The sequence below is a fragment of the Ptychodera flava genome, chromosome 1 (assembly GCF_041260155.1).
Source record: "Ptychodera flava strain L36383 chromosome 1, AS_Pfla_20210202, whole genome shotgun sequence".
NCBI classification, from domain to species: domain Eukaryota; kingdom Metazoa; phylum Hemichordata; class Enteropneusta; family Ptychoderidae; genus Ptychodera; species Ptychodera flava.
In genome coordinates, this window is record NC_091928.1 from 10,349,337 (window position 1) to 10,367,991 (window position 18,655).

General features: G+C 36.3%; 1 protein-coding gene across 8 annotated transcripts in view; it reads left to right on the forward strand.

Annotated features, from left to right (window-relative positions):
- LOC139129843 (dynein axonemal intermediate chain 7-like) overlaps positions 1-18,655 on the forward strand; it is a 105,870-nt gene that overhangs the window by 56,034 nt on the left and 31,181 nt on the right. For all 8 annotated transcript variants that reach the window (XM_070695575.1, XM_070695547.1, XM_070695562.1 and 5 more), the window contains exon 2: positions 10,248-10,344. In XM_070695575.1, coding sequence (XP_070551676.1) covers positions 10,248-10,344 — 97 coding nt within the window. The remainder of the gene's footprint in view (positions 1-10,247; positions 10,345-18,655) is intronic.

Below are 18,655 nucleotides of genomic sequence, written 5' to 3' on the forward strand. Positions count from 1 at the left end.
AAGCAGATTCTTTGTTTTGCATCCACCCACAGTTGCAAAAGGTAGGCAAGTAAGCAGTTAAAAACACACACACACAAATTAAAACAAAATAATATGCTTTTATTCAACAATTTTCTCATTCAACATACACATTCCTGTAGCTATACAGGTATATGTGCTTTTTAGGTTTACTGCTTTGATACGTCACTACGTGGTTCGGTGGTCGATGGTAACTACTGAAGAGATCTATTTTGTTGCAATTAAATAGTCATGGCTAGGCTGTGTGGCCAAATATTGTCAACGAAAGAAAATTCTACGTGTGATTATAAAGTTTATGATTTCCCTCCCCCCCCCCCCCTCCAAAAATAAAACTCCAAAAAACAATGTGCATGTGGACGTAGAACAAAGAATTTACTTGCTTTGGCCTAAGATGCCACATAGACAGGCATGAATTCCTTTCAGGGATTTCAAAGTGGATGATATCCTGGCAAGGAAACTCCTCTATCTACAGATTATTGCAACTTTTGTGATTTTTCTTCATAGACTGCAGATTTTGTGTATTGATTTGGGGGAAAGCTACTAGCAGGCTTGAAGGCATAAGTTTCCAAATCTTGAAATCAATAATTGAAGAATGTAGTATCGTTTTTGTAGATTGTGCTTCCATGGCAATAATCATCGTAAAATCGTTACCAAGGCATGTGTGTACTTTCTAAATTATACTCTGTGGAAAGGTAGCATCCATAATTTGTACAGCGATTATCAGATAGTGCATTCATTGTGAAAATGGAGGATCCAGGTAGGCTAAATCTAAACATTGCTTGTTACGCCTCGGGGACAAATCTCTGTATTTTCCAATATGTAACACACAATGGTCTGCGCAAAGTAGTGAAGTAATGAGCTATTGGTAGTCTATATCTTTATCCCAAAACATAAAAGAAAGAATGAAAAAATGCTTGCAAGAAAAATATTATCTTAAACATCATTAGGGCGACTGGTTTTAGTTCACAGTGATCTGACTGATGTCTTGTAAACCCTGTAAAACCCTGCCAAATATTTATAGTACATGTACGTAATTTTACAAGTAAAGGAACATACAGGCATATGATTGAGATGTCAAGAAGCTACCTGTTGGATTTGCAAAACCTCATGTACATATAGTCATTTGTGTTGCGGGATGGAGTAGCAGAGAGTGCTAGCTGAAAATGATAGTTTGGACATTTGGGCAAGACAAGAATTTCAAAGATCTGTCATGAATAGACATGCTGATACAGCTCTAGACTCTCAAGATATGAAGTATGACACTATGAAGAAAGGGTGAGGGCAGTTGGTCTCTGGCATGCCGAAAAAAAATTAGGTGATTTTTATCTGTCTATGAATATCGCATAAATTTTGACCATTTATATGTGCTAAATATATTGTATATATACATATTACATGTGTAGTCAAAAGAAGTGCTTTCCCTCCATCTTCTTGTGTGGTTCATCCCTTCAATAGGACTGTACTAAGATTTCACGGTGAAAGGGTGAGAGTGGATATGGAGTCCAAGTGTCTGTCCATAGTAATGTCTGAGAGTGATATTAGCAAATCATTATTTCTGCTACTTGAAAAAAATACACACTCTTGTATTTGAGTGTATAAACCTGTATAGACTTCTGATTTGCCCAGTTCCAGAACATTTTGCAAAACCGTGTGAAACTTTGAGACGAAATTTAGCTTGAAAAATGCTGAAGAGAATGCTTGTTTTTTATGTGCATGTATTCTTCTGATCAGTTGACTTGTGTATTCTGTTGCATTCTGGGATAGACAGGTGTGGGCGATAAGGAAATATTGGCATGTAGAAATAGGAAATAGCCAACCTGGCTGTTGATTGTATGGATTTAACATAGGTACAGAATTACTATGCAGCACAGAAGCCTCAATGTCTTGATGAATATTTCAATTTTCTCCTGGAATTCTTCAGGTTGGGACATCATCAATAGTTAGGGGCAGGTGTGATGAAGTGCCCCACGGTATTCACGATATTGCTGAAACCAAATTCCAAATCAAAAAGTTGATGTCTCATTTCTGTTGCCAGGCTGGAGAGTGACTGATCACCGAGAGCTGTACTTCCCGTACGAGCGTTCATTTTTCAAACCAGCATGCGAAATCCCTCTTCTGATTGAAAGAAATCTGAAGATAGATTGCACACCAATTTCACCAAACTCGCTCTGTCATCAGTGAAAAAAATGCGCCTGTGTGACCTGTACATTTACATGACATCTGGTGATCTTAAATTTTTGTGATCTGAATACTCAGAGTAGAACATGAGACGTAATTCCCCTGTGTTAGTCGTGAGCAATAGCTACTAAAAAATTATCATACACATATTGATGCAAATGGGCTTCTCAAAAATATACCAATGAAAAGTTATAAGTATTCAACAAAACCATTGTAACAATTGGACACTGGTAGTTTCCTTTATTGTTTGTCAAATGCCTTGACATATCAGCCCTGACTTTCTGAAAACTTGGCAAGTCACAAGGATTCCTGGCCAAGAAATACTTGACCCATGTTTATTTTGGCACAACCATCGCACACACACACACACCTGTTAATCCATACTATTCACATGCAAAATCAGACAGTGTCTCCTTTTCACAAATTTTTTTTTCCACAGAAGTTGTCAGCTGAGACAGAGATAGTCTCTCTCTGTTCTATGTGCGGAGACAGTACTTTAAAACCTTTTATATCCAAGGAATTAATAGACATTATTTTCATGGCTGCTTATATTTTTGGGTATTTCCCTCTGTTACAGTCATATCTTCCATTTATTGTATATACCAACGTATGCAAGTGTGCATTTCACTTTAACTCTCAGACAAGTTTGAGGAGTATTGAAAAATTAAATGTCACAGCTATCAGTCTGTGGAAATATTTATCTAGTAAATAAATTTGAGAAACAGAAAGATAATAGCACGGCCGTGCAAATAGGTACATATTTGCAAAGAGTAAGATTAATAAGAGTAGAATTGTTTAAATTGACAAAATCTTGGCCTTAATGCAATCCACAGTCCCTCCATCACAATGAATGGAGGCACTGTGTGCGATCAGTCATTCACAGGTGTTAGGTTTTTTGACGGTTCAACCTAATTAAAAAAACGCTTCCTTTCTTTCATAAGAGCACTTATGATCATACTGGTGATCAAAAATTATCAAAGACTATGTTTGATTAGTTTCAAAATGGGTCAGGTTGCAGATGTTGATCCAGAAAGCCATTGGAGCTTGGCAGAGGTGCAAGAGAGCTCGATGCATGTTTCTGTCTATGATACCTGTGCAATAGCCAATGGCAAATAGCCCCCTCTATATTACAATGTGGTTTACATGGTACGAGTGTTTTCATTAAACTGTCAAGTTGCCCAGCACAACAGCCTTCAACCAGTGTTTTCAGTAAAGATTATACCTCAAAGAAAACATTCATCCCATCTTTTCCAGCAGGATAAGTTCAGAATAACAAATGACTGAGAATATACCAGACCCTTCCACCCCTCCATCCTCTATGTGGTAGAGTCTTGAGAATGTGCCACCCCCCTCCCATCCTTTGATGAAGTGGTAGAGTCCTTGCATTGTGCTTTGAACTTGCTTGAAAGTGGGTATATCCCTTCAGGCTTCCAATGACTTTCTTCTGTGAGCAAGATTGCTCCAAACTATATAGGCTGGTAAAAAGCACCTTTAATTCTCTCTCTAATATGGTCCCTCCCAGTAATAAGCCAATTGTCATGAGATCTTGCCAGTGGCAGCATTTATTAGAGATATTCAAATTTGTATATTTCCATAGGAAAAAATTTATAAACAGGTATTATTGATTACGATGCACTTTACTGATGTTACAACAAGTAGAGCTCTACTTGGACTGTGTGTGAAACATGATGTTTGAATAAAATAACATTGCTTTAATGTGTACAGTGTTATTATTTGACATTTTAACATTGGTGATACTTCAACTCAATGTAGTCACTGTTGCCATTGATAAATTCTGTATATTATTATTATATTATTATTATTCTGTATATTCTGTTTTAGCGTATAATTCAATCTCTTACATAAATGTGTTCAAGAATTTGACATTTTTATGCTCATTTTTCATGCTCATATTTCAACTTTCTGCTCGACAACAGTCGACACCGTACAAAAAAATATTGACAATCACTACCCCGGTAATCATGATTTTAGGACCCAAAAACAATTATTTGGACCAAGGTTTTCACATAAAAGGCTGTGGTGTTGTGTTTTTGTAAGTCTTACCCCGGTAACATAAAAAAAAACCGTTCATGTCTGTTCAGTAAATGCATCCTTTTCAGTGGATTATGAGTTCTTCAATGAAGGTGTGGAGTCTTAAAACATTTGCACCCTCTAACTGTTTTAGTTTGTGATTCACCTGCTGTACCAGCACACCTTCATGAAAAGCCAGTCCAAGCTATTCACGGTGTCTCTCAGGAAGGATCCTTTTAGCAACACAAAATAACTGAGGAAAAAGTTAAAATCACCATTGTCAGACTCAGAATGGATCATTTCCAGTGGAAGTTGGAGATTTGCGGGGTAAAGCCGGTGATTGATGGATTTGACGACCTGTGCATAATCACAGAGATACTGACACAGGTTTTTTTAAAAGTGATGACACAAGACTGGTCGTTTTCATTCTCACTTCACTGATTCAATGAAAGCATCCAGAGATGCACTGAACACTGAATTGTGACATCCTCCCAACAGACGCTACTTTTCCAAGCCTTCTTTGAAAGCACAGACTCTGTCCTGTCAAAGGACATTATACTCTTACGTAGTTCAGATGAGTTTGCTAACAACGTTGGCCAATAGCGTGGGCATTATCCCTTGTGCTCTAGTCAATTAAGCAGGCGGAAGCTGCATACGGAACAAAAGCTCTGTGAGTTTGCCAGAAGAATAAGGCCTAAGCCCTTTTCAGAAGACCCCCTAGGCACTTGGAGATTTGTCCTAATTCAGAAACTTTCATGATTTAGCTGGGCTTCACTCTACAGAAAGAGCATCCAAACTGTGTTGTACCTGTTCTGGTACATATTTTTTAATATTTTCACCCTAATGCCTGTAAATAGGTCCACAGTCATCGAAACAGTTGGTTTTTATGAAGTTGTGATGATGGAGGTCGGTTCAAACTCAATAAGGCCTAAGCCCTTTTCAGAAGACCCCTAGGCACTTGGAGATTTGTCCTAATTCAGAAACTTTCATGATTTAGCTGGGCTTCACTCTACAGAAAGAGCATCCAAACTGTGTTGTACCTGTTCTGGTACATATTTTTTAATATTTTCACCCTAATGCCTGTAAATAGGTCCACAGTCATCGAAACAGTTGGTTTTGGTGAAGTTGTGATGGTGGATGTTAGTTCAAAGCTGTTTATATAGTGCTCATGACAAAGTTTCATTGGTTCAGCCAAGCTTGAAATACGGTGTCGAAAGGAATAAAATGCTGATTTAGCGATTTGGAATAACAAACTTTCATTACAGGCATGCTGACTGTTCACACCACATTGATGAACATAGTAGAACGCTGTCAGCTAGCTGTCACAGAGAGAACGTCAATGTACCAGCGCGTTACATCTGCATGTATAAAAGAGGTGTTATATCATATCATTGGGCTTGGTTTCTGTGTGGTTGCAACATGCTTTTCTTGCCTAGAGGTACATTCCAGGTTAAATAATTCTGAATTGGTAACATTCCAACGGTGTCGCTCTGTGAATGGGAAACGTAAATGTCAGTAATTGCAAAGCATCTAGGGAGGTGATTTTGGTCAGCCAACAATTTGTACATGTACCCGGGGCATATTACAGTAATGGTGTCCAATTTTTTGACCAGCCACCAAGTACACCAACACTTTGAAATCTTGCTAGTCAGTTTAATTGTCATACATTTACTGGTATGTCAACTAAGTTTATGAAAACCTGTCCCCTTTTTTCTGACGGTGTTTTCAAGGTATTTGTCAAATGCAGTGGACTACATCAATATTTAGTGAGAGTATAATCAGTAATATTAAACAAATCTGAAAACACGCGCCATAAAATTAAAAATAGATCAAATTGACTCACTTTGATTGGTCTGGTTAGATTTAGGTACCAGCACAAATGCATGCAATCACCAGTGTATATTTTAGGAGGATGTAGTTTGATATCATTCTGTTTTTATAGTACACAGTCCAACGGATAAGCCAACCAGGTGGGTGTGTCTGCTATTATTTATATGATTAACAAGAGGAAGTCTGTGATAGCAATCCAGCTAGTCACAGGTAGTTGTGTCTCAGGGCAACAAAGTATGGATACAGCAGCGGAGGAGAATGCTGGAGTGAATGCATATCAATGTTTCCCACCAGGGGTGGGGAGTGGCGGTGCAACAGAAATTGATGACAAATCATATCCTGGGACAGGGGAAATTTGATTGCCACTATATATGCACCATGTCCAGAATTTTGACTTGAATCAAGTCCTTATTATCTACACATAGCCTCTATTTCCCCCTACCCTTGGGTATTTGACATATTTTTGTACCCTATCAGTGGGAAATTTGTCCAATTCCCTTGTTAGGCCCGCATTCCTCTCCCTGGTGGAAAACCTGGATAGGTGCATGCATGAATATTTCTCTGTGCTGCGCTGTCTTTGAAATGTCACCATTGACTTTCGCCTTTTCATAGGCTTGCGCCCATTTCTGAATATGGCTTACAGATGCATGATACTTTATAGAGGAAATTTTTATGGGATGGAGGATGACATTGCTCACTCCATTCAAAACACCTGACATCATTTCTTAGACTTTACCGTCATCAGTCCACACATGTATCTCTGTGACACATGAACCTTCCTCATTATGACGTCTGTTTGACAATTTACCCAGCATTCTAATTTTTCAGGATTTCTACTGTTGATCAGGCATATTTAATGATATGTAAGTTTATTGGATGTGAGCAAAGTGGCAAAATAAATAAATTTTGTAGTTCACTGTTTACTTCAGATTTCATCAGGACAAAATCACTAGATTTGTAAGAGCATGGATGATGGATGCCTTGTAAATGAGAGAAGATGCCAAAAAAGTTCATTTTTCTGAACTACCCAGGAAATGTTACTTGCGAGATGCTGCCTATGTACATGCAGTAGTGCGATACTTCATAAGTTGAACAGCAGACGGAGTTATAAAGGCATCGGGCTAAGAGTGAAAAAAGAGGTTTATGTTAGTTCTGTTCTGTATGCAAATGAAGGTATTCCTTTGAGAGTGAGGTGCAAGAATGTGAAGTATTTGACTGTGTGCTTACTTGTAGCATAACTCAGTCTAATAGGTACATTGATTAATCTAAAGATCTTTGCATGGCTTGAGACTTGGAACTCAACAACTGTGAAAGTTTTGTTGGCGCTTTCAGGAAAGGTCTGTGTACAGTCAGTTAGTCAATGCGTAACTTGAAACGGTAAGCTGTAAACTTTTGCTGGAATTTTATGAAGGAATCTTTAAATCATTCTCTTTCATAATCATAGGTAACAATGGTGGGGGGGGGGTCACAGTACAAAGTTTGTGTTTTGTAGACAAACAGATTACAAAATTTACTGATATTTGAAATTGAATATGGCATCTGTATAGCATGTGTTAACTCTTTATGAAAACATTTAATTTTCGATTTTCGCAAAAAAAACAGTGAATTTTGTTTTCTTCCTCAGTCTTCTGAATGTGTCCACACAAGCAGCAGATCAGCAAAGTCATTTAAAATGTTAGTGCCCCCCCCCCCCAAAACCTGACACGCCCTCCCTCAGGTGCATTCTTGTATGATATCAAAACATCGTGCCGATTGGTCACTCTTTTTTGATATCACACATTTGAACAACTTGATATGTCTATTTATAAAAGTACAAACCTGTGTTCATCGCATCAAGTATCATTACGTCAAATTAACAATGACTTGTATGCAATGTATTTCCTGTGTGAAGCAGTTCCAATAGTACTGTTTGATCCGGGTTTTCACTTCATATGACTATGAATTAAGCCTCTGTAAGGCTATTGTAATGTGATTCTTATTTTAATTTGAATGAATCAATTTAATTATTCAGTATGAACAAAATTGGCAACTTAGGCCAAAGACCATGTGTCCCTAGTCAAATATATTTTGTTGGCTGTCATCAGATTGTAGTTGTGTATAAAAATAAGCATTTTGGATACCAACATTAAAATGAAGAGACCTTCATGCAAAGTGGAATCCAAATTTATTTGATTTGATTTCTGCATGAATATAGGCATTCTGTTTGTTGCTTGTTTGCTATGATTTTTCATTTCCCCATGAAGTGAAAACTTCTCATCTCAGAGAGCTCGGACATGATGAGTAAATTCAGTTCTGCATTGAAGGATTTCATGTTGCTGCCATAGTGCCATTTTGAAGCCAAATCATAACATATACCGCACTGGTACTGTACTTAGAATTTACCCGTTTACCACCATGGTTTGGTCTGAACCCATTGTTATAATGGTCGATGTGGATCTATTTACCGGTAATATAGGGTGAACAAGTTATTATGCAAAATGCATGTATTGTACACAATAATAAACATTCATTCATCATGAAGCATCATGATAACCATTAAAGGTATACTGTCACCTATAATCTAAATATGCCCATATATGGTCAAAGGGGCATTCCTTGGTATTCAAAATGCCTATGTGAGGGCGCTGTTTTTAAAAAGCGGCCACCCGCTTATAAAAATCTGTGATCCAGGTTAGATTTTTTCTTTCCATGGTAACTGTGGCAAAATTGGAACAGTTGACAGTATACCTTTAATATCATAGTGCTGGGTGTTATAATAAAGATTAGAAACAGATTCATACAAAACTCATAATCTTCTGCCAAATGAGACATGTCATTTCTGGAGAGGCCTTACCAATGCATGCAGAGTTCTATTCCAAATAATTCCATCAAACCCTCAGCAAATGTTTCCAGTAGACACCTGTAGATAATTGAGGATTGAACGCATTTGGAAATTGACAGTTGAAATCCTAGGCAGGTGTTCAGGAGGTTGGTGAACATGAAGTAATTTGAGTGTCACCGGTACTCTTCTTTGGTCAGGTTTTAATATTACTGACTCTCCATGATGAAGCAGCTGTTGCAGGAATGGCAGAAATGAGTCAAAAGTATTTCAATTGAGTAGTCGTGAGTCTATGCTACTTCAAAGACTCAAAATGTTCGTCCAATTGTGTCAGGAGTGTTTTGCTGCAATAGATACTTTAAAAGTTTAATAGGTACTGTTTTATTGATGTTGAAGAAAATTGCAACGTACATAGAATACATTCGTTTTACACACTGGTAACTTGCATGTTGGTTGTGTTTGTTAATTTCCCACCATACCAGGTTGAGTGGCACAGTTTCATGCTGACATCAATCAAAACTCTCCCAAGATGCAGTGTACATGCCGGGTACAAAATGATATATGCAACCTGCTGAGTTCATATCCCACAATGCAAAGCTCAGATCACCCAGGCAATGTGAGATACCAAGCAGAAGTCATGTTATTGATTATACCTATCGGTACATGACTTTTATTATCCAAACAATCCCTGCTTCTTTCACACGTATCACATAGTGTGTCTTGACGGCTGTGTGGCGCAGTGTCAAGGGTACTGAAAAAGCAATAGTTTTAAGAAACGGTCATGTTAAACAGTAGGCGAGTTTTGCAATGCAATTGCCACACGGGGGCAATCAATAAATTAACAACAACGGCCATTAATAAATGAAACGTTAACCTTGGCCTGATATGAAAATTAAAGAAGTATATGAATCAATGTCTCAGTCATTTTTCAAATCCCAAAGGTTTGCTGAACAGTAGCAAATGCCTCCGGGTGAATAGAAATTCAACATATTCAGAGGACCTTGCTGCTGTAGAGCATTCCAGGTTTATTCCTTGACACATTGACATCAAAGCATTTCCTTCTGATGTAGAAATTCATAAGATGTATAACGGTATCCTTCAATTTGAATTGGTAACCATGACAGTCGAAAGTAACACATTCACTCAGATGGGGTCTGCAGCTGTACTTCAGAGTCAATTATACGAGTCCCGTGCAGTATATCCAACTGCATTGACCACCTAAGATGGCCCGTCTATTGTCACCCATGTATCTGTAAGTAACCTGATTGACTCTGCAAACATACCATCCATTGTATCTGTGTCTGCTTCATGTGTTGGTAATGTGTACTCAATTCTATCTCTTCTCTTCTTCCTTTCTTTTTTCCTTGGGCAGCCTCCGAAACAAAAGAGCGGGAAGAAGGGCAAGCTCTCCAAAGCGGAGAAAGAAAAACTGAAGAAAGAGGAAGCAGAAAGGAAGGCAAAGGAAGAAGGTAAGATGTCATTAGAATCTCTGCTTTGATTTGAAAATACTCTTTGCATTTTATTCGTGTTATGTACATTTAAGTATAGAAGCTGTGGGGAAGAATGTTGAAACTCATGGAGCATGATTTGTGAAATAATAATGTTGTAATTAATACAATGTTCACATGCACTGACAGCAAGAATACGTTCTCAGCTTTATAGCAATACAACAGGAAGTGTTGGTTTGATGCAAACAGATTTGAATATTAAATTATGTGTCAAACATTTGCATCTGGGTTCCTTTGATCAGCAAAGGGAATTCTGTCATAGTTACCACATGGACAGCATATCATAGTGACCGACAACTTTCTTTTATATTGTATGTATGCCTGTGCTGAAAAGTGGCCATACAGTATCTCTTACTTGCCATTGTAGCTTGTCTCAGACAAGTTTTGTCTCTCAAAACACATTTAAATGATTCAAAGCATTCGTATGAAAGACTCGTATGCAAGTAAATTGTGTTAAGGATGTGATCCAATATGGCTGCCAAGCAGTCATTTCTTTTTCTTTCATTCAGTAGCCAAGATATGCGTTCAAAAATAAACCTGAATTTCACTTTCATGAGTTGTACAATTACAATATTTTTTAGCCAGATTTGTTGTTACTTAATAGTTTGATATGTATTATGATGATAAAAGGCATGAATTTTCATTCTCTATCACAGAAGACATGGAAAGACATAAGGGGCATGAGTATGTTGCCAACCCTACCATACATTGGTTGAAATATGTTTGATTTCACAGTTGTATTGTTTTGTGTTTAGTGTCACCTATTTTATCAAGGCTTGCTATGTACCTGTCCAGAACAGTAATAAAACTTCTAAACCTGTTTAGTTTAGTTGACTTTCAGTTGTTGACACAGAACAGGGAAAACGGAAGGATTGGGTAGCCATGTTGGGACTCAGATGTTTCTGAGCTTCAGGCACTCATGAGCAGAACTCTGTAGATTAGCATCAATACATGATAATTCTCTCCACGGTGTGTAACAAATACATTAGTGTGTTTGACCTGAATCATGTTTAATAATCGGATATCTCAGAGTTTAATGACCTGGACATCATTTGCTAACCAGATCTGAGTTACGGTAGAATGCGCCTCGGGGACCGATATTCCGTCTCTCATTTCTTTATAATTCTTTTCTGATCTACCTCTTGTGGGGGCTCATTTTAAAGCTCTCGGAGAAAGAATCATTGTCATCATCTTAGTTTTTCAAAAATCAAAAAAATGTATTTTTCTCCATAGAGTTAACACAGGGATTGTGGCCATTTTGAATTTCAAATGTCAGTGAATTTTTAGTAATTTGATTTTGACTCTCTAGTACCAAACTTTGCACAGTGACCCAAGATTGTTATTCTTGATTTGGTAAGAGTATGGTTGAAAGTTTCATTGAGGAAAGTTTGAGCAAAAGTTTAATAAAGTCTTTTACTTTCAAGGTGCTTACTACCTGAATTCAGACATATATACATCTTGAGTATTGGTGTGTTTTTTAATCGAGACCTGTGTGACAATCATATCAAAACTAAGGACAAATGTAGCGTAAGTCAGATAAATGAAATACCGAGATCCAATCATTTTCTGCATGTTCCGCCTTGAAGATGTGAATATATCGAGAATTACAAATTTTTTTCAAACCAAGAACAAATCATTTTCACTTCAGAAAAAAGAAAACCGACCTGCTTCGCTCGCGAGATTTCAAATTCTTATTTCATCAGTGTTTAAGTGTGTATGATTGTACTCTGTGATTGAGACAATCGCTAATTGCTGGGACATGTTAAAATTGGTGAGATAATTCACAAATTAAAAATAATGATGTTTACTGCTTTCACTAATTTGTCTTGAATGCCTCCAAATTACTTTAGAGGCCACTGATAATTGAAGAGTGCACCTGGAGAGTCGGACTCCGTAACCTCCCTTGTCGAACCCTGCCCATCCCTCACATGAATGCAAAACTGCCAGCAGGCATTGACATCAAGTGGAAAACTGTATTACAATCCAGTGACACCAGCCTATAACAGACATCATTCACCTGCAATTTCTTTAACCTGCACACCCCCATTCCCTGTAAACAGGTCCAGTATCACCATTGATAACAATGGGTTTGGGCCAAACCATGGTGGTGAAAAGGATGAGAGATATTCTGGATTACAGAGGGGTAGATGTATCTTGATTTCAATTTGAGCGCTTTATACAGCTTTTTGTTATTGTTTATATGCCAAAGGTTTATTTGAATGAAATTTTTTCGTATTACTTTGTAAAAGTTCTAGATCTGTGCATCAAACATGGATATTCTTAGATGCGTGTAGCAGATTTCATTGTCATTTATATTCACCCATTGCTTAACAATGTTATTTACTCTTCAGGTGATAGCCACAAACAATGGGTTCACTCTACCCATTGTTTTACCCATTGACTGGTTACAAGGGCTTTGCTGGGCCTTTCAGAAGTGTCCAACTCAGCCCTCACACAACAGGAGATGTTTGTTACCATAGAAACGTGTCCCTAACAAACACGTAGCAACAGTTTATGCATATTTGCCAAGAAATTGTTGTGGATGAAAAAATCCTGCAATATACATTTCAGTGTTTCCAAGAACTATTAATTTTGTTTACTGTTGTCAAGTATTGTCAATATCAGGGGTATTTTGTGTGTTTAAGTAATAATGTAGTACCGGTAACTGTTTTCAAAATGCAATGTACAGTGTATTAATGTTTGGAGATCAAACTATAATGCTTTAGAAATGTAATCATTTTGATAGAATTTCTAAGCCTGATAAAGTGTAAGACAACAGTATACTCGCTGAAAAAGGTACTTACAATATACTCTCAAAGGGATTGTAAGGTTGCAATCACCTCAAAAGTTAAAGATTTAAACTTTCACTCAAATTTTCTTCACACAAACTTTCAACCCTTTTTTCAAAATCAAGGATAAGAGTCAGGAATCACTTCACAAAGTTCCGTACTAGAGAAACAAATTACTGAAACTTTGCTGATATTTAAAATATTCAAAATGGCTGTGATTGCTGTAACTCTACAGAATCACATAATTTTTTTGACTTTCATGAAAACAAAAGTGAAAATTACTGGTGGTAGATCAGAAAATTGTTGTAAAAGTTTTCAGAGTGCAAAATCTGTCCCAGCGGCACATTCTACATTAAGACCTAGAGATTAATTTGTATTTTAACCATTCAAGCAGGATGGTGAAATTACACTGTATTTGCATGATCTGTGTATGGTACCGTAGATTCTGAAAAACACCATGTTTGGTTTCATCAGGAAATGGTAAATGTTTGTGTCATTGAAATCCTCAGGTATCACATAGACGAAGCTTATTACAACATGCGCATTGAAGGTCTGTTTATAAATCTTTCAGATGGAACACAGCAAATACCTGTTAAAATTAACATATAAATAAATGTAGCAGATATGTGGATATGTTGTTGTGAATAAGTAATGCTGCGTGTAAAAATTTTTGTGGTGATAAAAAAATTCATTATTCAAAAGGAGAGTGTCAGTGTCTCAATATTGCCAATCAAAGTAACAAGAAAACATAATTAAAGCTTTCTCTTTCCAAAAGCATTAAGCATAACTAAACCAATATTGGTCTAAATGTGTGATTACGGTAATCTGCTTTTCACGTGCTGAAAATCAAATCCAATTAGATGAAAATAACGCTGTGGAAGAAAAAATATGCGCTGATGAAAAATACCATTCAGTGACGTTTTAAGTGTTTATGGTGAACCATTATACTCCAGGTGCTTTAGTTGTAGATTAACCCTTTCAGCAGCAAAGTCAAGATTTGTTGCTTTTATAAAATATACTCCTGTCAATTTTTTATCAAATATTTGCCAAAATTTTGATAAAAAACTGCAGCCAATGAGATGTGATGTCCATTTGGTCCAAAATTATCAAGCAAATTACAGAAAAATTCATAAAAAACGGTAAAATGTTGCACTAAAATTTTGGTGGGAAAAATTGCAGCACTAAAAGGGTTAAAGACAAGGATTATTAAATCTTTATGAACGTGAAAGGTCAATACAAAAAGCCAAACCAAGAAATAGTGAAACGGTGGTTGATTCTCACAGTGAGGTGATAGTTATCCTACTAAAGTCTAGTGTAAAATGCTTCTTTGCCTTAACATGGTGTGGAAATATTGTCAGTTTTTGTATCATAGTACCTCAAGATATCACTCAGAAATGACATGGTTTATACCCAAGATGGGAAACTTTATGTCACATTTTGACAGATAAGATGTGTACCACCTGTTTGCGTTTTCTTTTTCTGTTGGTGAGCAAAAAAGTACAAGAGAGGGCCCAGCCAACCTGCCTCATTTACAGAGCCTGTGACACAGGAAACATCTATGTTTAATTTGACCTCATTCATGAAATATCACCAAGGACACGTGTCAAGACCCAGCTGATCAAAGCAGTTGTCAAAAATAAAACCAAATTTTGACCAAATCGTCGCAAGTGCGCTACGTTCATGCCCAGATCCATCAGACTGAGCCTCTGTCTGATTCAGGGTTGTTCACTTGAATTGTACTACCAATGTCAGGTACTACCGTACACCTGTACACTAGATTTTACTGGGAAGTATTACAGATGATCATATGTAAAACTATCAGGATTTTAACTAGAAATTTTAGGCATGATAGCTGAAACTTCAGCCATGTGATTCTCCTTATTGGAGAACATATTTCCCTGAGTTACAGCAAAATTTTTGGGAGGAAAATGTTTTACAATATATTATCAAAGGAAAATAGCACCTCAAAACTGAAAGCCTTGAATTTTGCTCAAACTTATCTCAAGGAAACTTTAAACCACTCTCTTTTATTGTTAAAATCAAGATCTGTGAATAAGAGCCCAAATGCAAATCTTCATGCTATAGACAAGGAAATGACTTAAAATTTACTGATATTTCAAATTCAAAATGCCACATTTCCTGTGTTAACTGTATCATCTTCTATGGGAAAAAATTATATCGTTGATTTTCACACAAGCAACGCTTTGAAAATCTTATTTGTGCACATGCTTAATTAATCTCAGCCTACAACAAGGATATTTTTCATACCAAAGCAATCATTGACATGTATCATGTTAATTTGCAATTTTCAATGCAAAAGTTTTCAGATCACAACGGTTTGCTGACAGGGGTACAGGTGTTTCACCTTATCTCATCAGTTCAGAAATTGCCATCCCATCAGTCTTTGTTTTGTCTTGTCAAAAATGTTCTCATTAATCAGAATGATGAAGTGGAGAGTCTAGCCTAACCACCATTGATAAAATTTCAAGTTTCATCAGTGCATGTACACAGGTATGCCCAACGGACACTGCACCAATAGATCAGTAGGGCCATTGCTCCTGATGGTTATGTTATACTATACTTAGGGGGCTTTTTATAGTTAGCAAATACAAACACAGCTCAGTTATATGAAAAATTGTTTAGGTTTAGTCCCTCCCCAGTTTTGCAGAGTCCTGCTCGAGGGACAGTGATTTTCACCTGTTCACCCCAATTGCCTTTGAACAGGTCCACAATCACCATTGATAACTGTAAGCTTGGGCGAAACCATGGTGCTGATAGGGTAAATAATAAGAAAGTGAATTTCTGAGAGAGATTAAAATTTATGATGAAGGGCGACTGACGTTCTGTGTCATGGAAGCTCTTTGTTGTCTTACAAAACATACCTGTTAACTTTCAATTCTATTTGTTATACATAAAGTCAGCCAAGATAGTAATATTGTGGCCGATGATTATTTGATTATTCATACCCTTTGACCTTTCATTATTTCTATAAGTATGATACTCATACTATTACAATTTCAAAAGTCAGATTTGCATAATCTGGTACAGATATGTATCACCATAAATATTGAACCATAATTAGCACTTGTGAAACACTGCTGAACACTCTAATGCTTATAATGGGACAAAGATGAGAGATTTGTTTGCATTGCTGGCACAAATCCAATCCAACTCAATCGTTCATATTCATGCTGTCCTGTAGTTTTACTGTAAATGAATAAATATCCCTGATTTGTATATTTCTCTAGCAAAATTTTTCCATAATTCTGACGAAATTTGTGTCGTAGTTGCTGGCATGCTTTGCAGACCTGTGAGTTTCCATCGTTCAACATAGGTCAAAGGTCATATCTTAAAGCTTCATTTCCACACTTCAAGTACCCATACGCTTAGATTATTGTACTCGGATGAATAGCTGTATTGGAAGCATACGTATGCAAATATGTATCATTATTGACAATTTGTAACAACCTGCAAAAAAAGCATTCCAAACATTATATTACTAAGTTTAATATTGAATCTGGATAGAGCTGCCAAGGATGGAATTAATGTATCCAAGTTTGCTCTCACACTGACAATAAATCTTATTGATTAAATCAATCATGAGAATTTCCATTTCCCGACTTCCAGCTATTTTTTCCCTCCAAATTATAAAGTTAGCTAATCTTGTCTGTTTTACTTTTGAAAGGATCCATTTCCAGAATTAAAGAAGGCGACAAAAATTTGTAACAAAAAAATTGTATCAATTGAATTGCTACTGATGCATGCATGGGAAGTGTTGCAAAGCCTCAAAACAGTCCTGCAGAATAATCGATAACACTGCAATTGACATTGCCAGGGTCTTAATGTAGTGGTAATAATAGTCCTGTTAAAGATCTTATGTAAACGTGAGGAGAAATTAATGTAGTAATTGCTATTCTGTCCGATAATCATTCATTTGTAAACGACAGAATTAATTCACTGACACTTTCAAATTGGGGCAGAATCAATGACAGATGTGAACGCAAAAAGTCCTGCTGATAGGTATTCAATCAATATAGATTTTAAGTGTCTTCTTGTGTGAATGGTATATATTGCTGTGTTCAGAAAAATAGTCTCTCCGTAGATGACTTAGTTTCTGTTTCTCTGGAATTAAAAATCTGAGGCATCTTTGATATTATCCATTAAGGTAGTGTGCACTTCAAATATGAGTTTTGAATATTTGATTTATTTTGGTGAAGGAAACTTTCAAAAATTCTCTTTCATAATCGACAGTAAAAATCCATCATTTCTGAGCAAGATGTTGGATTAAAGGCAAAAATAACCTCCGGTTTACTTTTGTTTAAAATTTAAAATGGCTGCCACACTTTGTCTTTCATCAGAAAATTAAATTTTTAATGTTTACAAATACACAACATTCATAAGTTAAGCTGTGAAAGTTTCAAATAAGCTTTCATAGACTGGAAAGGAATTTTAAGATTTGAGACCAAAAATCTGTCCTCCAGACGTACAATGCTGTAAATATAGTGGCCAGACGCATAATGCTGTGGCAGCAGCAATTCAAATCAAACATGTTGCTATTAAACATGCTATGACTGAAAAATCCTGACAAAAAATGACTAATTTATGGCATGAATGTAAATGCAGATTTAAATAATTCATAAAATATAGAAAAGTTAAAATTTGTGTTTGCAGTTTATCAGCATATTAAAGTTTAATGCCATCCAATTAATATTTTATTCTGCTTCATATTTATGGCTCATGAATCAAAATTTTGATAGCTGAATAATGTTATGCCTCTGAATAAAGAAAAGAACAAAAAACGTGAACATTCTTGCAGCTGACAGATATTTTCAGGTGACAAATGATAATCAGTATAAATTAATTTAAAATTTTTAATGTTTACAAATACACGACATTCATAAGGATGACATTGAGAGTGCAGTCTTTGATTTTCAGTAGTAGTTAGATAAGACGTGACAACAAAAATCTTGAAGTGACATATAGTAATTTAGATCCAGATATGGGTTAATTATTTCGCCCCAAATATCGAACTTTCAAAATTTGAGTAATATGGTATCTGTGACACTATCTTTCATTTGTAATGATTGGTGCAAATTACCTGAACTTTCGCGTCTTATCTTTCAGAGTGACTTGATTGTCAATGTAGTGCAGTCTTAATTGAAAAGATGGGCATGGAGTTAATACTTTGTGATAAAAACGTGTTCCGTCAATACTGATGTTCAGCATTCAGTAACTGATCGTTTGTGTTTCAACCTACTATTCACTAAAATTCACTTATTTTGACCATCACTGTGAAATTCTTCTTTATGATATAAATTGAAGTTTGTCCAAGAAGGAAATATATTACACACACATTATACCAAGTTCAAAATTAATTTATCAATGGACAAATTTTCATTTTGTTACTAGCCAACAATGGATTTGCCTTTCATACTTTTGGTATGAAAGCGCTAGTAGCTACAATTTTTCATGACTTTTCGCTA